This window comes from Schistocerca serialis, chromosome 8 (genome assembly GCF_023864345.2).
Source record: "Schistocerca serialis cubense isolate TAMUIC-IGC-003099 chromosome 8, iqSchSeri2.2, whole genome shotgun sequence".
Classification (NCBI taxonomy): Eukaryota; Metazoa; Arthropoda; class Insecta; order Orthoptera; family Acrididae; genus Schistocerca; species Schistocerca serialis.
In genome coordinates, this window is record NC_064645.1 from 254,232,559 (window position 1) to 254,257,337 (window position 24,779).

The window sequence follows — 24,779 nt, forward strand, 5'->3', positions numbered from 1 at the left end:
GAGCAAAATAACTGATGATGGTCGAAGTAGAGAGGATATAAAATGTAGACTGGCAATGGCAAGGAAAGCGTTTCTGAAGAAGAGAAATTTGTTAACTTCGAGTATAGATTTAAGTGTCAGGAAGTCGTTTCTGAAAGTATTCGTATGGAGTGTAGCCATGTATGGAAGTGAAACATGGACGATAAATAGTTTGGACAAGAAGAGAATAGAGGCTTTCGAAATGTGGTGGTACAGAAGAATGCTGAAGATTAGATGGGTAGATCACATAACTAATGAGGAGGTATTGAATAGGATTGGGGAGAAGAGAAGTTTGTGGCACAACTTGACTAGAAGAAGTGATCGGTTGGTAAGACATGTTCTGAGGCATCAAGGGATCACCAATTTAGTATTGGAGGGCAGCGTGGAGGGTAAAAATCGTAGAGGAAGACCAAGAGATGAATACACTAAACAGATTCAAAAGGATGTAGGTTGCAGTAGGTACTGGGAGATGAAGAAGCTTGCACAGGATAGAATAGCATGGAGAGCTGCATCAAACCAGTCTTAGGACTGAAGACCACAACAACAACATTTAAACCTACTCTTGCATCACCCCTATTTGCTTTTGTATTTATAGCTCTGTATTCACCTAACCAAAGGTACTGTTCCTTCTGCCCTCGAACTTCTCTAATTCCCGCTATATCTAACTTTAACCTATCCATTTTTAAATTTTCTAACCTACCTGTCCGATTACGGGATCTGATATTCCACGCTCCGATCCGTAGAAGAACAGTCTTGTTTCTCCTGATAACGACATCCTCCTGAGTAGACCCCCACCCGAAGATCCGAATAGGGGACTGCTTTACCTCCGGAATATGATACTCAAGAGGATACCATCAAAATTTAACCATACAGCAAAGCTGCATGCCCTCGAGAAAAATTACGGCTGTAGATTCCCCTGGCTTTCAGGCTTTCGCACCTCAGCGATGCTGTTTTGGTTGATGTTACAAGGTCAGTTCAGTCAACCATCCAGACTGTTGCCCCTGCAACTACTGAGTGGGCTGTTGCCCCTTTTTAGGTACCAGGCATTTGTCTGGCCTCTCAACAGATACCCCTCCGTTGTGGTTGCACCTACGGTACGGAGATCAGTTTCCCCACCAACGACAAGGTCCATGGTTCATGAGGTTGGGGGGCTGCGTTTACCTACGTCTTCGAAATCCAGATTCCAAAAGCCGCTCTCACAGTACCACTTGTGGTTGGTTACGCAAATACTCCAACATCCGGATTTCCTCTTCCGCAATCGATACTCGCTCCCACGTAAACGCTTTACCGTTTTTCAAACGTGCATTGGAGGTGAATTTCTTACTTGGTTTTAAAATTATTGGTTAATGTGGCAGAAGTAATTTTGTTCAAATTGCTCTGAGCACCATGGGACTTAACATCTGAGGTCATCAGTCCCCTATAACTTAAAACTACTTAAACCTAACTAACCTAAGGACATCACACACATCCATCACCGAGGCAGGATTCCAACCTAAGACCGTAGCGGTCGAGCGGTTCCAGACTGAAGCGCCTAGAGCCGCTCGGCCACAGCGGCTGGCGAAGTAATTTTGTGTGAACTGCAGGGAAACAACTGTTCCACTGAGCAGGAAGTTCATTTCATTTGTTTAACTGAGGAGAAGCACATTTCATCTCTATTAGACAGAAAGGGATCTGTAAATGTTTATATGTTTGCTGCATTAGTACAATCGAATTGACTGGCAACAACCATATATTGTGAAAATCTGACTAATTTTTAAACAGTTAAACTCACTCTCTTTTTCAGTGCAGAAGAATCTCTTACACAGTTGGTAACTAGTGTAAAAACATTCAGTAAGTCTGTGTACAGGATTGAATGTTTTTGTTCCCATTCCGAAATTTTTTACCCATTCCAAAACGTCGGACTATAGTAATCTTCGGCTACTGGACACTTAACACGGTGAACCTGCGCAGTATTGGCGGATTAGTGAAACAGTTTCGAACGCATTAACTGGCGTGGACAAATTTTTTAAGCATCTCTTCTTTTACAATCTCGTCCTCCTACTACTACTCTTTCTTCTCTTTTTTTCTTCTCCCCTTCTTCCTCCCTCTTCTCCTCTCCTCCGTCCGCCCTTACAAATTTACTGGCATCTGTAGGGAAATCGTAGTCCCTCCTTTTAAAAAATGTTACACGTGTAGTCATAATCTCGCTTCATCGTGAAGACCAAATTGGACAGATATTTTACAGATGCTCGGGCTAATGATGTCTAATCAGGCTAGCAAAATCTATACTGACATAAAATATAAACACGACACCCTTCTTCGAAATTCGGTTTTCGTCTACCGAGTGTAGCATTTAAGCGTAGTGCGTGAGGACTAAAAGAACGATAGTTCACTAAAAGAAAGACCGCTCCGAACAGTTGCTTTCCGAGAACAGTTCCCACACCACGACCACAGCCTTGCCACTTGATTAATAATGAATGCAGTTCCTTGCCTGTCTTCACGAATCGTATGTTAGAGGTGACCCGGTAGGACTTCATTGCGTAACCGCGCTGCTCGACTTTCCACGCAGAAAGCGGCTTAAGTAACGGGCACAGCTGTGCTTGCACAGACTAATGCCTGCCTATCACGAGCTACCAAGTTCTTTGTTTGCTTCCCTTCCGAAACAGATGCGCGTCTGTAGCTACGCAGCTCTTTCCAGAATCAGGATACAGATTACGATACATAGGTGCCTATCACACTAAGCACGATGATAGGCGCCCGAAATTGGGAACAAGAGGGGCTTTGCCCCTCCAGAAACCTGTAGCTATAGACTCGATATTTATTACAATATTCACGCGCTGCTTTAGTAATGATTGTGTGCAGTTTTACTAAATATCAGAATTAGCATTGCCGTGATAGACGGTACTGTAGTTCTTTAAAGTTTATTTGCGTTTCCCCTCTTTGAGAAGCACTATTTTGCATTCCTTATTATTTTTCTTGCTTCCCAGAAGGATTTTCCCCACATTTATGATTATCTTTCTATTTCAGACTTTTAATTTTCAGTGACAACCTCATATTATAGGTGTATTAATAGAAATATTTCCTTTAAACAACTCGTCCAATGCCCAGTAATCAGTCATAAAATTTATGTAATTTTAGTTTGTTAAATCAAAATTGCGGCTTTGACATTCATATCAATAATATACAAATATATAATTAGCTTATGCAGGGTGGGACAAATAAAAGTGGCCCAGAGAACAGAGTTCCAGGGTACAAAGAAACACAATAGAGGAAAGGAAATACAGTACTAACTTGACTATAGCATATGTTGAAAGTGACCAACATTCATGAACAGCTGCAGTCTCATTCAAAACGTTCTGCCTACAGTTAATGAAGACCATGAGGATTATTGCGATACACCTTAGACTTGTAGGCTCCCCATATACGCACACTAACAGATCAGGCCACATATGTGGCCATCTAGGACCGGGAATAGATTGACCTCTGCTAACAATTGTGTCAGGCGTGAAGATTGTGTAAATGTGCTCCAAGATTCGGCTGGCTGTATGGGCAGTTACTCCATTCTGTTGGAAGTAACTGTAGGTCTGTTCTTCCTCCGTTAATGTCCTACAGGTTCTCATCCAATCGTATCCACTTGTCCGGGCCACTTTTGTTTACCCCACCCTGTAATATTGAAATATGCTTACTATTTTGCTGTCTTAGGTATTATACCCAAAACATAAATGAATAACTATTAACCGTTTGAGATAAAATAAGTTTTAGTAATGTCTATCAAATTTAGTTCTTGTGGTAATATAGGTTCTCAGACTAACTTTATCAATCATATAAAAAGTAGCAATTTTAGAACATTCTCCCCCTCTGCCAAAAATTTCTGTGGATGGTACATTGAACGAAGGTGTTTATTGTGTGAAACATTTTGTTTATAATAACCCAAGTGTCGACCACAGATTCAATGTCGCATTATCAGGAACGTGCCTCATTACTAAGGAAGTACTAGGAAACTATATACCGTATGACTCACAGTTCTCAAAGTATGGGATGTTCGACACATGCCACTACCGTGGGGAAGGAGAACATTTCATGAAATCAGTGCAGTTTGTCGGAATTTGTTCCCGGGAGTATACTGCATTGTTTAATGATTGCAGAATACTATAACATCATCATTAAACTCAAAACTTTTCCCGGCTTCAAAATTCTTAACATGCGGGAGCAGATGGCAGTTATAGGGTGCCAATTCTTGTGAAGATGGTGGAACCTCCGTCAATTCGTGTTTAAAGCCGTCCGTTCAGCCCTGCCTCATCTCCTTCCCGTCAATCAAGACTGGAAAAAAATCAGATAGGTTGTTCGATGAAAGAATGGTATCTTGCAATGAGTCAACCATAAAAATCTTTATACTATAAAAATGCTTGTAGGAGTGTATTTTTGACATCTCCTACTAAACGAATGGCTCGATTTCAACTAAACTTGGCATACACGCCACTTACTGCTTGGAAAGAAGAGCTGTGTAGGTGAGAGTGGAGGTAAAAACGGAGTGACATAGACGGATAGAGAGAGGAGGAGAGAAGAGAGAGACTGAGAGAGGGTGGAGGAGACGGAGAGAGGGCAGATGGACGAGATGGCCAGAGAGAGGGGGGGGAGTGTGAGATGGTCACAGAGATGGGGGAGGGGGAGGAGATGGACAGAGAATGGGAGAGAAGAAGATGAACAGTGACATGGTGGAGTAGATGGACAGAGAGAGTGGTTATGAGGACAGAGAGAGGGGATACGTGGACAGATGGAGGTGGGGAGCAGGATATGCACAGAGAGAGGTGGGAGAGATGGACAGGTATTGGGAACAGGAGATGGGCAGAGAGAGATGAGGGAAGAGGCGATGAACATAGAACAGGGGGAAGAGGCAATGGACAGAGACAGAGAGAGAGAGAGAGAGAGAGAGAGAGCGAGAGAGAGAGAGAGAGAGAGAGAGGATATAGACAGAGAGAGGGTGGAGGAGATGGACAGGAAGGGGAGCTGAAGAAGAGATGGGCAGAGAGAGATGAGGGAAGAGGCGATGAACATAGAACAGGGGGGAGAGGCAATGGACAGAGACAGAGAGAGAGAGAGAGAGAGAGAGAGAGAGAGAGAGAGAGAGAGAGAGAGAGAAAGAGAGAGAGAGGGAGGGCGAAGGAGATGGACAGGAAGGGGAGCTGAAGAAGTTATTTGCAATATATGTAACGTACACGTAAGCAGTCGAAGCCGCAGGTAAAAGAAATAGTTTCTAATACAAAATAAATAAAAATAAAAAAGTAAAAATAGACACAATGAAACGTAGAGTTCTGCACATTTCGCACCTTACTGTGGTGACCCTGCAGAGCTGCCAATGCCGCGCCCCCTCCATAAAATTATCTACCCTCAATATCTTCCTACACAGCTTTAGCAACTGTAGCAAAACTGTACTGATGAAAAATATTGCACACAATAAATAAAACTTATGAGTGTAATAAATAATTTGCAAACTGTATGAAAGTAAGCCAAAAATCGGTATCTTATTGTTTACGGTATCCACCGTACATCGCAGCACACTTTAGGTGTGAAAAAGTCGTGGGGTAGCGATATGCACATATACAGATGGCGGTAGTATTGCATACACAAGGTATAAAATGGCAGTGCTTTGACAGAGGTATCATTTGTCCTCAGTTGATTCATGTCAAAGCTTTCCGACTTGATTATGGCCGCAAGATGGGAATTAACAGACTTTGGTAGTTGGAGCTAGACGCATGGAACATTCAATTTCGGAAATTGTCAGAGAATTCAATATTCCGAGACCCACAGTGTTAAGAGTATGCCGAGAATGTCATATTTTAGGCACAACCTCTCAGCATTGACAACACAGTGACCGACGTCCTTTACTTAACAACCGAGAGCAGCGGCGTTTGCGTAGAGTTTTCAGTGCTAATAGGCAAGCAATACTGTGTAAAATAACCGTAGAAATCAAAGTGGGAAGTGCGACCAACGTATCCGTTAGGACAGTGCGGCGAAATGTGGTGTTAATGGGCTGTATAGCAGCAGACGAACGAAGCGCCATTCCTAACAGCACGACATCGCCTGTAGCGCCTCTCGTGCGTTCGTGACGATATCGGTTAGATCCTAGACGACTGGAAAACCGTGATCTCGTCAGTCAAGTCCTGATTTCTATTGGCAGTGTTCGAGTGTGACAAAGACCCCACGAAGCCACGGACCCAAGTTGTCAACAAGGCACTGTGCGAGCTGGTGGTGGCTCCATGTTGGTATGGGCTGTGTTTACATGCCATGGACTGGGTCCTTTGGTCCAACTGAACCGGTCATTGACTGAAAATGGTTATGTTTGACTACCTGGACACCATTCGCAACCATTCATGGACTTCACGTTACCAAACAACAATGGAATTTTTATGGATAACAATGCGCCATTTCAGAACATTCTGGACGATTCGAGCGAATGATTTGGCCACTCAGATCACTCGACATGAATCCCATCGAAGATTTATGGGACATAATCGAGAGGTCGGTTCGTGTATAACATCCTGCACCGGCAACACTTTCGCACTTATGGACGGGTATAGATGCAGCATTGCCAAATACGTGGTGCTATCCAAAATTTTCAGGACTGGTGCTGCCATCTGTTGAAAGCCTTACCATTGGACTAATGGTCACCATCACCCTCGAAGTAGTTCCCATCCGCATGTACACACTGGTCCCGGCGCTTCTGCCAGTGATCAGACGTTTTCTGGAAGTCCTGTTCTTTGAGGGTGTTTATCACCACCAGCGATGCTTCTTGAATCCTCTCTAGAGTGTCGAACCGACGGCCTTTCAACTTGAGTTTGAGTTTTGGGAACAGCGCGAAGTCGCAAGGTGCCGAATCTGGCGAGTACGGTGGGTGGGGTACAACCGCTATGTTGTTTTTTGTCAAAAATACACTGGTGAGCAAGGACGTGTGTTAGGGCGCATTGTCGTGATGCAGCAGCCAGTTCCCTCGACGCCAAAGTTCAGGCCGTCGTCGCCGCCCCACGTTTTCACGGAGCCATCGCAAAACGTCACAGTAGTACGTGGAATTCACTGTTTGGTTGGGTGGGACGAATTCCTTGTGCACAATTCCCTTAGTAGCAAAGAAAGCGATGAACATGTTCTTAACTTTGCTCTTCACCTGTCTCGCATTTCTGGGTCTTGGAGAGCCCGGGCTCTTCGACTGGGACGATTGTTGCTTTGTCTCTGGGTCATAACCGTAAATCCAGGTCTCGTCACCAGTGATAGCCCACGACAAGAAGGTTGGATCATCAGATGTGGTTTGACGAAGGTTCGTGCACACATCAACACGCTGTGCCTTCTGATCGGCAGTCAAGATCCTTGGCACAAATTTTGCGGCGACACGATGCGTACCCAATTCATCTGTCAACATTTGTTAACAGGTCCCATAACCAATACCCACTTCCTCCGCCAGGTCTTCAATGGTTCGACGTCGACCTACACTAACCAATTGTTGAAGTTTGGCAACAATGTCTGGCATTGTGCAGCTAAAGGGCCTTCCAGTTTGAGCATCATCTTCGACGTCTGTACAGCCGGCCCTGAACCCAGCATGCCACTCAAACACACGCATACGGCTCATACTCTGTCCCCCAAACACTTGTTGAATCATTGCAAGGGTCTCCGTAGCATTTTTCCCGAGATTCGCCCAGAATTTGATACACACGCGCTGTTCTGTTCACGGATCCATCGTAAAATCGCCAAACACCAGACACAGAGTATTACGGAAATCACTGTGGACATGCAACACATCCTACCAGCTGAATGCCACTATGCACACTGACTCATCAGATATGCAGCTCTCGCCACCTAGCGTTGCAAAGATCAACTACTCCTACTCTCCAGATGGCAGCACCAGTCCCGAAAATTTTGGATTCCACCTCGTATTTCTGCAGGGGACTTCCAGCGACTTATTGAGTCCCTGCCACATCGAGTTGCGACACTACGCCGGGCAAAAGGATGTCCGACACTGTGTTAGAAGGTAACCCGTGACTTTTGTCATCTCAGGTGTAGTGGACAATCCACAGCTGTAACAACGCATCCTTGTTAAACGGAATAGAGACATTACCTGTGTTTCTCCGGCGTCTGAACTCGCTCCATCCCAATATACAGTTCACAATGGAAGTGGAAAAGGATGGCACCTTACCATTCTTTGATGTCATTGTCAGAAGGAAAGCTGATGCTATACTGGGACACAGCTTCTATCGCAAATCAACTCATACGGAGCTATATTTGCAGCCCACAAGTTGTCATCATCCTGCGCAACGCAGCAGTGTCCTATGCTCTTTGGTGCATAGAGCACATGTAGTCTCAGATGCCGACAGTCTGCCTGGTGAGCTACAACACCTGAGAACGGTATTCCAACAGAATGGCTGTTCCGATAGGCAGATACGCCATGCATTCCTTTCTAAGCGCACTCGAAGCAGGGATGTAATTGAAGATGCAGAGGCACTCACTGCAACAGCGTTCTTGCCCTGTTTTGGCGGCGAAATAAAACACCCCTTTTGTTTTACATTCCTGTTTTCAAAGTTACGAAATTCCAATGGTATCTAATAAGTGATTTCGCGTAATACATTAAATACCATAAAATTTATTATTCCATTTGTTTACTAGTAGGTCATGCTTGTACAGTACATGTTCGTAATATTTTGCATTTACAAATGAAGCCATAATTAAGAAAATTTAGGTTAGCATTGTTATCTTTCAGTATTTTATATAATATGATGTATATCCTATGTAAAAGTCTTTTTTATTGTATATGCCAGTTTCAGCATAAAATAAGCAAGGTTCTGTGGATAGTTACTCATAAAAATGTTAAGCTTTTAATTGTTAGTTTAATAAAATTGCACTGTAGTTTTGTTGACTTGATTGTTAAAAACGTATAAATAGGAGGAGCACAAGGCTCAAGAATGGACAGTTGGAGATAGTTCTGAAACGCAACCACTGTGTCGCACGTCTGTGCGATAATGTAATTGTTGTAATACAGTATTGTGACTATGTGTAGCCTGTTATGTGGAGTTGGCTCCCACTAAGAAGAAATGGTGCAGCTTGTCATAAATGAAACACTATAAAACGACTTGGTACCTGGATTATTTCATGGAATTCACGTAACTTGATCCAGTTAGCATATGAAATCGACCGAGGAAACGACTACTTCAGCAGCAGCAGCAGGAAGCAGATTACTCCGAGTTACACCGAACTAAGATACGTACAAGAAATCAACTGAACTATATAAGTGTCACTGCAGAACTAATTACTAAAGTGTAATGTTTTGGAAACTGTTCTAGCAGTAAAAATTTGCACTTGTCTCAAAGTAATTCTTTGAATGATGGAGGCTAGTGTGATTAGTAAGAAACACCCCCATTATCACATGTTTCTTGATGTCTATGGAACACGAGAATAACAACAAATTTTTGAGGTTTTTTGTTTAAATCAAATAATCTCTTTTCGATGTTGAAAATTTTCACCCCAGCAAAATTTCACTGTCTTTCCCAAGTAACAATAGTTTCGTTACAGCGACATATCTTCGATAACAAAGGATCCTCAAAAAACACGTCATCAAGTGTGTTCTTCGGTCACCAGCAAAACTCAGAAATTTACTGTGCTCGGTCAAAGGCGATCTTGGCCTTAGGAAACGTGGCGTGTATAAAATACCATGCGAAAGTGAAAAATATTATATTGGACAGACATGCCGAACCGTGCAAGAACGTTGCGTCGAACACCACCGCCATACACGCCTGGGGCAACCTGATAAATCAGCGGTAGCGGAGCATTGCCTGGACACGGGACATCGTATGCTTTACAGGCGGAAATTTTATTCCCAGCGTCATCTTTCTGGGACTATGTTGTTAAGGAGGCCATACATATCCGCACGGCGGACAATCATGTCAACAGGGATGCAGGTTTTCGACTAAGTGCCGCCTGGAATCCAGCACTGGCTGCCATTAAATCAAAACGGAAAATAAGAACTTCCGATTCATCACGTGACGCAACGCGCTACTGAGATTTAGTTCAGCCTTTAACAGCACGGGCGTCCGGCAGCACAGTCATTGCCCATAGTGCACGTGCGGAAGGCCTTTCCCTTGCGTGTACATGACTGAAATAATGAACAAGAAGCAACTGTAAACAGTCTTCTGTTAATGTTTTGGGCTATGTTAGACGGCGGCGGGCCCGCGCACTCTGGCTTCAGAAGAAAGTACAGTGTGTTACAGTGTATGCCTGTAGTGCCATCTCCCTTCTTTTTTTACCTCCATGCGGTCGAGTTTAGATTTGTTCTGTGCACCTACGTCAAGCAGTCTCCGACGGCCAATGGACATTCAGTGGTGTTCAGGGTACTCCACTGTGTGTGTCATAGCCAATAAGAGCATAAACGTGATCGTAACGAGTTATGTAAAGAGTTTTTATTCCGTTTGTTGCGAGTTGCAATCGTTGATGGTGGCGGTAAGTGACAAATTCCACATAAGCAATCAAGAGACATAATTTGCAGAACACACGGTTTCTTGAAGCTTCACACTACTGCAACTGTCACTGAACCGACACGTCTTTGTTAAACGCCATTGTTCGTGAATCGGCCCGTAGTAAGTAATAACTAGCCTCTGTAAGAAAATTTACAACAGCTTACCCAAAAAATTAAATCAATAGGAACGTTATCGAATTTCAAAGTCAGACTGAAGCCATATTTAAATGACCATGGCTTCTGCAGTATAGAAGACTTTCCTTAGAAACAGTTCTTCTGTTGTCTGTATGTGTATATAAATAGCTTCAACAACGTGGGCTGAAATAATGCACAATAACATAGCTCTACTGCTGTTTAATGTGCTGTAAGTAGTTATCCACAATATCTGGAAACATGCTCAATATGATATTTCATTAATACTGATTTGTCTCTGTCTTATTGGGCTTGTAAAATTTACTGCATTTATCAGTTAATGCAATTAGTGCATAAGACTGGCCGACTGCAGCCACTGTTGTTTCATTACACCGTTCCTACAATAACGTATATAATGTTGAGAGCTCGACAGTTGATTGGTTAACTGTTTAAAAAAAGCTTTCAATTTATGGCAATTTCCAAGAAGCGTTGGGTAATGAAGTCGCGCCCCCATTTTGAGCAATAGTCATGTTTTATAATTAAACCGTGGGAGAAAATAGAAGGATCAGTGTCCTTTGATTAAATCACGGGAGAAGTTTGGTGGATTAATATTTATTAATATTTTGCAGTGTGCGTGCATTATTAATAAAAATAGATCCGTGATTTAGTTGGAGAACATTAATTCAGTGTACCTTGACAGTCAGGCGTTCGATATACATTGCTCGTAGTGAGGGCTCGACTTCGATACCCAAGACTTATTGCAAATTACCCAATTTTTTTTTTTAATGCAAACAACTGAGTGGCATGTAGGATGTTTTATATTGATAAATGTTTCATTTGCCAATTTCTTGGAAACATGTATGTTTTCTTTATAAATAATGTGATACATAGGCCTATTGGTTTTCCAGTTTCAAATGAATCTTTAAAAGAAATATAGTGATGAAAACTTGATAACATTAACTGTGAAATGCCTCACAAAATTATCCATGAAATGGGTGAAATCTAACAACTGCCGTCACAGCGCATTTCATTCTTATAGTGCAATGTTTGTGTGGCAGTGGGGGAAAATCGCTGAATGCGAGGAGTCTTGGCAATGGCCCGGCTGTTTTCAAAGATTCTTACTGCATGCAGACTTTACATTATATCACGGTCTTGCATAATTTAAGTGCGTCTAGAATAACGCGAGAGGAAGACGAGGTGATGTGGCAACTCTAAGGGAAATTAGCCATTCCAAGCGAAATTGAATTTTCATCAAATCATGTCCATTGATAGAAGCTTGTCGCTTATTCATTTTGAATTTACGTATTATAAGGTATGACACCAAATATTTTAAATGAAACAGAAAATAATATATAGTAATAGGCATTTTTCTGAAGGTTTACATAGTGACCAGTTTTCCCGACATAATTGGTGACATGTCTAGCACTGTTGCAACAGGATCCCATGTTTGTTGTGTTGATTTATGGACAAAGTTTCTACCCATTTTGATGGATTAGTACCAGAAACAATACCAAGCGGCTACAGTAGACCGTTTTCAGGCTAAATACGAACTCGTTCAGGTGCCATATCGACATTAATGATTCACAGATGAAACCATCAATCCGAAATGAACAATAAGGCACTACATTTAGAGCCAAAACACATTGTTGTCTAAACATTTATATTTTGCGTTTAAGTGAGATAACAAACATAATACACTCTGACACACACAGAAAAAAAGAAACAAACCGACGACGCACCACAAAGGCATTTACCGAATAGGACGGAAATAGGTATATGTGATGTACATGTAAGGACGAACAAATGATTACAGTTTCAGAAAAAAACGGATGATTTATTCAAGAGAAAGAACTTAACAAATTGAGCAAGTCAATAATGCTTTGGTCCACCTCTGACCCTTATGCAAGCAGGTATAGTGCTTGGCTGATGGAGTTGTTGGATGTTCTCCTGAGAGACATCGTGCCAAATTCTGTCCAGTTGGCACATTAGATCGTCAAAATTCCGAGATAGTCGGAAAGCCTGACCCTAATGTTCGGAACGTTCCCAAGTTGGGTTTGGCAAGCACGAAGACAACCAGCAGAATCTCTCGCCTTGTCCAGGCAGGCATCATCTTGCAGACATGTAAGCTCAGGCCATCTTGGCATGAAGGGCAACAAAATGGGCATAGAATACTGTACCCGCAAACAAAGTTGACACTCGGCACGGCGGCTGCTGGGAGCAATCGTAAAAGCATTTCCTATATACATTCGCTCCCATCAGACACCGCGCGGAGTGTCAACTGTGTCTGCATGTATAATATTGTCGACATACCAGTGTGCTGTTAGGGTACCATGAATGACAACCAAATTCATCCTGTTACGAAATGTAATGGCACTCCACACAGTAGCGGCTGCGGTGTAAGAGCACAACAGTACGTGAACACCCTAACTTTTGACACCTTGTGGATTTTTTGGTTTAATGTTGTCAAATCTAATGTAGATGGGGTAATCCGAAATACACAGAACTAAATTTTATGTGCTGTGCTACATATTGCTCCACTAGACTCGGCGAAACTTGGTATCAGGGTCGTGAGCACATCTTCACTTGTGCACGTTTTAAGGAGCTACTGTGCATGTGCAACTGGCGTGACGTAATTGCCTAAAGGGCCAAATACATACAGATTTGATAAACAATGTGAACTGCTAGCCCTTACCACTCAACTACTATGTTACGTCAGTGCTACCTGGTGGTAGAACAGGACATGTATTGTGAATACATAGATAGAAGGATCCTTTATTGTATGATTATATGATAACGGAACAAACACTGGTAGCAGTTCCGTAAAATATCTGGGAGTATTCGTACGGGATGATTTGAAGTGGAATGATCATATAAAATTAATTGTTGGTAAGGTGGGTGCCATGTTGAGATTCATTGGGAGAGTCCTTAGAAAATGTAGTCCATCAACAAAGGAGGTGGCTTACAAAAGACTCGTTCGACCTATACTTGAGTATTGCTCATCAGCGTGGGATCCGTACCAGGTCGGGTTGACAGAGGAGATAGAGAAGATCCAAAGAAGAGTGGCGCGTTTCGTCACGGGGTTATTTGGTAAGCGTGATAGCATTATGGAGATGTTTAGCAAACTCAAGTGGCAGACTCTGCAAGAGAGGCACTCTGCATTGCGGTGTAGCTTGCTGTCCAGGTTTTGAGAGGGTGCGTTTCTGGATGAAGTATCGAATATATTGCTTCCCCCTACTTATACTTCCCGAGGAGATCACGAATGTAAAATTAGAGAGATTCGAGAGTGCACAGAGGCTTCCCGGCAGTTGTTCTCCCCACAAACCATACGCGACTAGAACAGGAAAGGAAAGTAATGACTGTGGCATGTAAAGTTCCCTCCACCACACACCGTTGGGTGGCTTGTGGAGTATAATTGTAGATGTAGATGTAGATAGCAGACTTTTATCTACATTTGTCGTGAATCCCGCTAGGTGGTAGCACAATCCATAGATATGCGAATTCACACACTATATTCTAAAATTAGATCGGACATCAGTGTATGTTATAGTTATCAGTGTATGTTATAGTTATACTGAGAGAGAAACGTATTTTGTGGGATTCTGAATGGGATATGGTACATTAAGTTTTGGATTTTATCATAGACTAATCCATCTGAGGCGCTGAGAAATATAAAACACATCATCGTCGATTGTGAGACCGTAGCATTTATTCAAAGTTGTGGCAACTGTTGATCTTATGGTTTATGTGTATTGTAGGACCACAGTGTACATATATTTGAACATTCATGAAAAGCTGTCTCATTGGTTTCTCTGGTATTCACTTAAGGAGGGAGGGTTGAAGACAGTGTACTTTTGGCCCTTATAGCTCTTAGCGCCTTGTTTGTATTCTTGTCAAGTTATCTTGTTCATAGATAGTACTACTTGAATCTAATCACTTCTGCAAACGGCAGTTTATGTTTGGAGTTGTTTGTCTACTGTGTAGGAATTGGCTTTTGTGTGGAGTATCAATATGAACTCTTTTGAACCTGTATTAAGCTCTAACAGAAAAGAAAATTACCAGGAATTCTTAAATTTCTATCATAGATACAAAAAGATCTATAGGAAGGTGCTGATTGCTGCAAAAAGTCATTTAATGACAAAATAATGTATAATGCAGAGAATAAAAGCAAAGCAGTCTGGGATGTTATAAAAAAGGAAATGCGGGGAGGCAAACAAACACAAAATAATATACTAAAGGAGGGGGATAAAGTAATAAATGATCCACAGCACTTAGCAAATTATGTAAACGAGCATTTTTCAAGTATTTCAGAGAAGTTGCAGCAAAAATTCCCCCAAACAAATATAACACCTGTAAATAATGTTGCACTAAATACAATGATGTTACTTCCAACCACAGAGACTGATGTCAGAAAAACAATTCAAAAACTAAAAAATAAAAAGTCAGTAGGCGTAGATGAAGTACCAATGTGTGTGCTGAAACAATGCATAGGGATTATACAAGGCCCTTAACAAATATAATAAATGAATCCTTCACATCAGGGGCATTTCTAGAGCAGTTAAAACAGTCAAGAGTTGTACCTTTGCTCAAGAAAGGTAATGCAGAAGACATAGGAAATTACCGGCCCATTTCCCTACTGTCAGCATTCTCGAAACTAATAGAAGCACTTATGAAAGACAGATTAATGAATTACCTGAATAAATACAATCATTTAAGCGAATCACAGTTTGGATTCCAAAGTGGCAAAAATATGGAGTCAGCCATAGTAGAATTCACAAAAGTTGTACTTGAAGCTCTTGATAAAGATGAGTGTATCACAGGCATATTTTTGGATCTTTCTAAGGTGTTTGATACAGTAGACCATAAGATTCTATTAAATAAATTAGAAGCATTAGTAATAAGAGGGGTAGCCAATGACTGGTTTCGATCATACTTAACAGACAGGGTACAAAGAGTAGAGATAACACACACCTCAAATTGATCCAAATATTTAGGAAAACACTTATTAATATAGGGGTTCTGCAAGGTAGCATATTAGGACCAATACTGTTCCTGATATACATTAATGACTTTCCCAGTAGTGTTACTCATGGTGAAAAAATCCTCTTCGCTGATGACAGCAACATTATAGTCAGTGAGAAAACAAAAGAACTCCTTGCTGAGAAAGCAAATGAAACTCTCAAGGAAGTTTGTGATTGATCAATAAGTAATAAAGTGACATTGAACATAAAGAAAACTAATGCCAAGAATTTCAGTTTGAAGAGGAAAAATGACGATGTTAAATTAAATGTTGATGGCACCTCTATAGACTGTGTAACAAATACAAAATTTCTAGAATGAATATTGATTCTCAGTTGAAGTGGTGTGAACATGTCATCAGCATGTTATGCCATTAGAATCCTGTCATCAGTGTGTAACATGCAGTGTCTTTTAGTTACATATTATTCACATGTACACTCAGTTCTTAGCTATGGAATTTCTTTTTGGGGAACAAATGTTCAAAATACGAACACAATTTTCAAATTCCAGAAAAGAACCATAAGAATAATAACCATAATACTAGTTGAGCTCATTGTAAAGATCTGTTCAGAACACTGGGGATTTTAACTGCTTCATGGGAATACATTTACCAGTCAGTTGTACACATAAAAAATAACATAGGTAATTACTGCACAAACAGCTCTGTCCAAGACCATGCAACAAGAGATAGACTCAACTTACATTTACCAAGAAAAAATAAACATAAAACTCAAAACAGCATTTTCTACCAAGGAAAAAGACTGTACAATAAATTACCAAAAGAGATTAAAGAAATTGCCAAAATACACTTATTTAAAAAGGCAGCTAAAAGGTGCCTGTTATGCAATACATTCTATACATTGAAGAATTACTCAGCTAAAACAGAATAGGGGTTTGATAAAAATGTTATACAAATAAATAATAATAATAATAATAATAATAATAATAATGATTATAAAATGTCCAACATTACACATAACACCTTCACTTTATGTTTTTTCCTTCTTTTTTTCCTTTCTAGTAATACTTACCCCCAAGTTATGCATAGCACAATACCAACACCTCTTCCTCTTTAGGAGCTCAACATCTCACTCATTATGGAGGAATGCTGACTCAGGTTTTCAGGATAGCATATGGGAAGTTGTGGTACAGAAAATGACCTAGAGATCACCAGTGTGTGTGTGTGTGTGTGTGTGTGTGTGTGTGTGTGTGTGTGTGTGTGTGTGTGTGAAACAACCCAGACAGTGGTGGGATACCAAAGTGACCACCACCCACCATATGGCCGACCACCAGGAGTGTTGGTCTGGGGTGCCATTTCTTTTTATAGCAGGACCTCTTTGGTTGTTATCTGCAACACCCATACAGCACATCGGTATGTCAACAATACTGTATGCACTGATTTGTTACCCTTCAAGGCAAACCATCCTGGGCTTACTTTTCAGATAGGTAATGCTCAGGCGCACATGGAAACAGTTTGTATTGCTTGTCTTTGTACTAGCAAAACCCTGGCTTGGCCAGCAAGGTCACCAGATCTCTTCCAAATTGAAAACACTTGGAACATTATGGGCAGGGCATTCCAACCATCTCTAACATACCAGTTGGACATAATTTAGCATGATACCCCTCAGGAGGAAACCTGTCAACTCTATCAATCAGTTCCAAGATGAATAACAGCTTGTGCAAGGACCAAAGGTGAATAAATCATCCAATTTTTATGATATTGTAATCATTTGTATTGCATTCAGGTAATTCCTTCATAATGTAAGTTATATTACAACAGACAACTGGAAATAAGAATGTTTTTCTAAAAAACAAAAAAACAAGTTTCTTCTGTCAAACTGACTGACAACAATAATGGTGTATTCTAGAACTAATCTGACCATCTCTGAGCAGGCAGCACCAATACTCAAGGCAAAGAATATGTAAAGGTCACTTTTCATACACTGCCAGTAATAGGAGTTCTTACTGACAGAGCTCTTCACCTTGGATATTAGATGGTAGCTCAGCTTTTATAGCAGACACTGACTCCTGTATTCATTTAACACAGTCCAACACCTCCAGCATGGAGTCATAACTGACATGTGCTTATACTTATATTCTGTAGAAGATGTTGATTGAGTGAGACTCTGTAATTTACAAATTTCTTTATATGTTCACAAAATCCATAATTAGTTTCCTTATGCATGGGAATGGGTCTGCACAGACAACTTCAGCGGTAAATATCATTGTAAGTATCATGCATCTACCTGGAGGCGTTCCACAGCCCCAAAGGGTTCTTCCACACAGTGCAAGAAAAGCCCACAATGTGTGGCCCAACATCTCAGACAATGGTTTTAACATGTTTACTATTGGATCATTGCACTAATCAGTGATATCAACAGAGACCCATTGGTAGCTATTGACATTACTGGAATCATTCTTCACTTGCAAAGTCTTAACACTGGCATATTTAATTGGCCTGGCGCCTAACCTAAATGGTAATTTTACATGACTGAATCTTTCACTTGTCAGTGGCATGCTCATTGCAATAAAACTTCTTGAAAGATTGAAACTGCTGGCAAAATTGGGGCTCAACTGTATAAGAATAGAAGAAAGATAATGCTAGATAAAGCATGAGGCTTAGTTGGCACTGTTTCAATAAACAATTTCCAATCATAAACTTTAAAATCTAATGGCATAGCTCATAGCAACTTGCAATGACATATGTTCCAGAGGTCTGGATCACCAAGCCAGCTCCCTGTGTGTACGACTACTGAAGGAGTTAGCACATCAAGGACGCACAATCATCTGTTCTATCCACCAGCCAGGTGCAGCTGTCTTCAAGCAATTTGACCAGGTTGGTTCAAATTGCCTTCAATTTATGCATAGTTAGCCACTACAATGACGACCAGTGGCAGAATGCTTACTTACACTTCCTATGGTAAATGCCTTGGTACAAATACTGTGACTGGGAGCCGCTTAGGCATGTTACCTACACTGTCAGATTTGTAGACCAAATGTACAGTGCCAGTAACCATGATTATGCTTTTACACTGTAGCATTTAATGTGTGTTGTTGGAGGGCATTTGAGATGAGAAATCTAGTGCTGTTACATAGCTTACTCATCTAAAAGAGGACTAAGGATGTTCCTAGGCTTAAGATTCCCATTTTCAGCCAAATGAGTATGGGTATTATTATCTTGGAGAGAGCATTCCTCTGATAGGATCTGTACTTGTGCCCTTAAATGACAGAATTACAAAAAGTCCTTCGTAAGCCTTAATAGTTAGCTTTACTTTCAATATGACCAACACCCACACTGAAAACAGCAATGTGACTGCCCACACTATTACAAAACCTCTGTCCAGATACTCAGTTGGATAACAACAACCAAGACTCTACTCTCCCCATGGTACTCCCATACCTAAATACATTTTATGCTAGACAACAGTGCAAAAGCAGAGTTAACTGACAACATTATATACCTATTTCCATTTGGTCAGCAGTCAAGTGTTTGGGCTTCTTGAACCACTGAAACTGTTTCTTCTGTTCATCAGTTTAGAACAGGTATTCCAACAACAGCTCTACCTCGAATGTGTTGGGTACATTGCTCCACTTGCACCATTAGTGTTATGCCAACAACCAAACCATTATTCTTGCACCATTTAGTCACTTCATAAAACAATGATAAATGATTTTTGTTTTTACTTTTAACACTGCCATTTTTACATCTACATCTATACTCTGCAAACTACTGTGAGGTGCATGGCAGAGGGTACATCCTGCTGTACCAGTTATTAGGGTTTCTTGCTGTTCCATTCACATATGGAGTGTGGGAAGAATGACTGTTTGAATGCCTCCTGTGTGCACAGTAATTATTCTAATCTTATTTCATGATGCATATGTGAGTGATGTTTAGGGACTGTAATATATTCCTAAAGTCATCATTAAAAGCCAGTTCTTGAAACTGTTAACAGGCTTTCTCATGATAGTTTACATCTATCTTCAAGAAACTTGCAAATCAGTTCATTCAGTATCTCTGTGACACTCTCCTATGGATTAAACAAATCTGTGACCATTTGTGCTGTCCTTCTCTATATATGTTCAATATCCTCTGTTAGTCCTGTATGGTATGGGTTCCACACACTTGAGCAATATTCTAGAACCAGATTCTATAGTTATCCTTTGTTAAAATAATAATGTCTAGTGAAATTTTGATTAGTAAATATTCAACAGTTCTAGAATCAGAAGTTCTATTAGTTGGCTTATTTGAAATGTAAAGGTCTGTATTTTTCCAGGATCTAGGACCTGCTGCCAGTTTCTTGATCAAGAAGCTACATTATCAGGAGGAGACATGATATTTGCACACTCTTCTTCAGATAACACTCAGATGCTGACGACACCATCATCTTGATTAAAATCTGAATTTACAAAAGTGGCATTCATCTACAGTACATTCCCAGAGATAACTCTGTGTCACTTGTGACTCTATATGGGTAATCATTTCATAGTGTCCTCTATCAACCACTACTCAGACGTCAGTCAAATGAATGTCTTATCACCCAGTGAGTTTCCTTTCCTTTATTTAAATTAGTACTAAGAAGTTATGTCCCATTATATTCGATTATTGATATGTCAGTTAGATTCTGAAGACTTGTAAAAAGTAAACAATCACAAGTGTGACTATTCAGAGTATATGATGAGAAATTTCGAACTCAGTGCATTGCTCTTTTACGTGCAACCATTAACCATTTCCTGAAGTTGAATCAATTGCACCACCAAAAAATTTTTTTTGTGGTAGTAGTAGTCATGGTGGTGTTGGTGGTGGAGATTGAGGTGGAGGTGGTGGTGGTGGTGGTGGTGGTGGTGGTTGTGTTGGTGGCAGCAGCTGCCTTTATATTGTCACGTCATCATACTGTTTCAAAATTATGGAATTATTTTTGCTGGTAGAGCCATTTGGAAATCTCAGTGTAGTTTCCTACTACTCTTGAGCAATTGATTACTTGTTCAAAATTTCCAGAAGCTACAACTTCCATGTAAAGACATCAGTCTGCTTATCTTTTTGTCATATAATTTTGAAACTTATTCATTACTCAAGTACAGTGTCTTCATAATAAGCACAGTATTGACATTCAAAAGAGACTACTTTCTGTAACTAAGATGTACTTGAAAATGTATGGGTTGCTTTCACTACCAGTAAGATCTTTAAGGTTCTGATATGGTTTTGTAAACCGGTATTTTCTAATGGCTGAACTGAAAGTGTATTTCCCTTAAAGTAAAGCTGCTCACATTCAGCTCCTGGTGAAGCATATTAATTTTATTACCCAGTGACGTCCTTGCCAGCATACAGAGCATGGCTCAGTAAAACATTGTCTAGTTGTTGCTGCTGTTGTTGTTGATGTTGATGTTATTTTGGTGGTCTTCAGTGCCAAGACTGATATGTTGCAGCTGTCCATGCTAGTTTATCCTGCAAGCCTCTTCTTCTCTGTATAACCTCTGTAACCTACATTCATTTGAATCTAATTACTAAAGTCAAACCTTGCTCCACCTCCACATTTTTACCCCTCCTTCCTACCCCAACCACCACACTTCCTTCCATCATCAAACTAATGATTTACTTCTTGATTTCTAAGGATGTCTCCTACTAATAACACCATTCTTTTAGTTTGTATCATAAATTTGTTTCCTCACCAATTTTATTTGGTGTCACCTCATTAGTTATACAGTCTACTCATCTGCCTCCAAAATCCTTCTGTAGTGCCTGTTGCTGAGACCTTAAAAGTGGAGTTGGGACAATTGAAGCATAAGTAATATGGCTACTATATGATTAAATTATGCTTAATGACTGCTTCATCTTGGCAAAACTCAGATCCCAACTCTTCCTTAACTTCATCCTCAAAGAATATATTGCAATTTCAATGAGCCACACTACCGCTGTGTTGAACATTGTTCTGACAGATAACTACATCCTTGAATGCTACATATTACATGTCATTATTGGCATACTTTGTAACACTTTTGTCACATGGTACTAACATTTGTGACAAAAGTAATGGTTTTCCATCTGTTGGTAGAAGTACATACCATAGAAATGCACAAGAGAAAGACTCGAGCTCACTAGAAACATGACTGAGATGTTCTTTTCAGACATCAATGGAAAAAGGAAATATAAAAATTTAGTCCCAAAATGTAGTCAGTACACATATATACATCACATTCTATAAATCCCAATATGAAGAAGACACATAAAGAATGTACTGTTTCATCATGATCTTGTGTGGTAGGAAAAACAAATTTAATGAGCAACATCAAAACATAAGGGGCATTATTAGATAAGAAGACAGTATTCCAACATCATTACAAAAATAATGTTGTTTTCTGTTTTTTATAAGTGTCAGAAAATCATTTGCAGATGACAGAGACTGAATAAATACATTGAGATGGATGAAGCTCAGTTGAACAGTTGTCGGACTAACAAGAGAAAAAGTGGTAGTTATTTGCCTCATTATGTGTTTGCAATATGAAGCCTTGCATCTTAAAGAGTATTGTACTGAACATGTTTCTGAATTCTGTACCTCTTAACATTTTCATAAATGTAGGAAAGTGACCCAGATAGTGGAGCAGTTACGAAAAGGAAATTCCTCAAACAAAATTTACCAACTACAAAGTAGATTGCTAAGAGTTTGAAGAATAGTCAGAAAAGTGGTAGTGCATAAGGCTTCCCATGTTAACTTATTGGCAGGTAGCACTGACTGTAAACAGTTGGAGCTTTTGGTAGTTCTCATTGGCTTGATCCTGATATTAGCATATTGAAACAGAGATCTACCAAGGCAGTTATTTATTTGCAAACCATTTCTAAATGGAACAGTTTACCATGACACAAATACAAAATCAGTGATAAATTATTTCTTGTATCACTATGGTAGCAGAGATGTCTCATGAGAAGTTTATTTCAACTGACATAGAAAATATATAAAGAAGTATAAAAAACAATAGCCAGTATTGAGAACACTTAGATGAAATACGGAGTAGGTCCAATAAAAATGTTAAATCTGGCAAATACTGAACCCATTCTGCCTACAAAATAGACAAATACAGTTTACACTCATATACAAATTAATATTACTACAAACAAAACTATGCTCTGCAGGTGGAAAAAGCAGTAGCTAATGTAACATCAGGAACCATTAAGAAAGATCTTCAAATAAATGGAAGTTCTAGAGACTATGAACGTATAAAAATTGTAGGTTAAATGTGTAACTTGTTTTTATTCACTTGCATTTGCATTTCAGAGACCAGATAAAAGCTTATTATATTAGTATAATCCCATCTAGATTTGATGTAGAGGTAGTAGTAGCAGTAGTAGTAGTAGTAGTAGTAGTAGTAGTTTATTCATCCAGCAACAATGTATAGATTTCATCAAAAAACATAGTATAACAAAAATGAGATAAGGTGTACAGTTTCCTACATAATACAATGGTTCATTGTACACATTGCAATATTTTTGGGCAATACAACTTTGATTATTGTAATAATATAAAAGTATGAGAAAGATTATTTACATTAAATACATTACAAGTAAATAATTGACTTAACACTTTTGTTTGGGGCGTTTTACTTGAAATTCATTACAAGTAAATAATTGATTTAACACTTTTGTTCAGAAAAATTAACATTGAGGCTGTGGCGAGCATTTGATTTATAGTACTATTAACATATGGTAAATGAATGTAGTTACTTGCTACAAGGTTACTGCAGATATTCATTTACACTATAACAGCAGTTGGTCATTACAAATTAAAAATATAGCTTCCTTGAATGCAGATAATGTTTTTATTTCTTTTAGCTGAGTTGAAAGTTTGTTGTACAAAATAGTAACCTGAATGTTGGTTTGTTTTTGTGTTAAAGCCTTGTTTACTCTTTTTATGTGGATGTCATTGCACATTCTTGTATTGTATGAGTGAGGAGCTGAGTTGGTTTTGTAATTATCAATGTGCATTTTTATATCAACAACACTTTTTTATATAGAGGCATGGTAAGGGTAGAATATTTAGCTGTTGAAATAACTGTTTGGAAGGTATTAGAATTTTACTGTTTGAAATTATTCTAACAGCTCACTTTTGTATGGTGAAGATGGTTTTCACGTTTGCCTAATTATGACCCCAGAGCTCTGGTTAGGCCATAAGTGATAGCAGAATGGATGTGAGCAAAGTAGACAGTTCTGCTACACTCTCTGCTACACGCAGTACTAATAATGCAAAACAAGCAGAGCTTAACTTGTTAGTGAGATAGAGAATGTGGGCTTTCAAGTCTAAATTTTCATCAATTTGCACACCTAAGAATTTTGTGGTAGCTACCCTTTCAATTTGTTTATTTTGAATTTTGAGGTTCACATCATGATTAGACTGTTTTCCTGTAGTGTGTACATATTTAGTTTTTGAAATATTTAAGGTTAGCATGTTCTGTTCAAACCAGTTTTGTATGTATTCCAAAACCCTGGTTGCAGATGTTGGCAATACCCTATTTATGTCTGTTCCAACAATATTTGTCTCATCAGCAAACAAAGTTATGTGTGTACCTCTGATTGGGATCTTGATATCATTAATATATATATATAAGAAATAAGAGAGGTCCTAGAACACTCCAATTGGTACAGTCTGCATGTCCGATCTGTACACAATGCTTTGGTTTTTATTGTCTGCTGAGGTAATTTCTACTGCCTGCTTTCTATTGTGGAGATATGACTGAAACCATTTTAATGCAACTCCTCATATACCTATAGCTTCTAGTTTGTCATGATCAACAGTATCAAATGCCTTTGATAAGTCCAAGTTTATTCCTATTGTACTGTTATTTCTGTAATGTCCTATTACAATGTTTTCAATGAATTGGGTAATTTCTGTTTCTGTATTCATCCTTTGAGAAAACCACATTGCTTTACAGACAAGAGATTGAATTTTTCAAGGTAATTTGTAATTATATTTTTCATGACAGTCTCTACTATTTTTGAAATACAGATAAAAAAGATATTGGTCAATAGTTTCCTACTTCATATATATTACCCTTTTTATACAATGGTTTTATTTTTGAAATTTTTAATCTTTGTGGGAATGCCCGTTCTGTTAATGATATGTTTATGATATGTGAGAGTGGTTCTGCTGTGACA

At 39.6% G+C, this 24,779-nt stretch overlaps 1 protein-coding gene across 1 annotated transcript in view; it reads left to right on the forward strand.

Annotated features, from left to right (window-relative positions):
* The window catches only part of LOC126416440 (ATP-binding cassette subfamily G member 4-like), a 304,210-nt gene that overhangs the window by 235,932 nt on the left and 43,499 nt on the right, over nt 1–24,779 (forward strand). Inside the window, exon 5 of the mRNA XM_050084163.1 lies at nt 18,350–18,473. Coding sequence (XP_049940120.1) covers nt 18,350–18,473 — 124 coding nt within the window. The remainder of the gene's footprint in view (nt 1–18,349; nt 18,474–24,779) is intronic.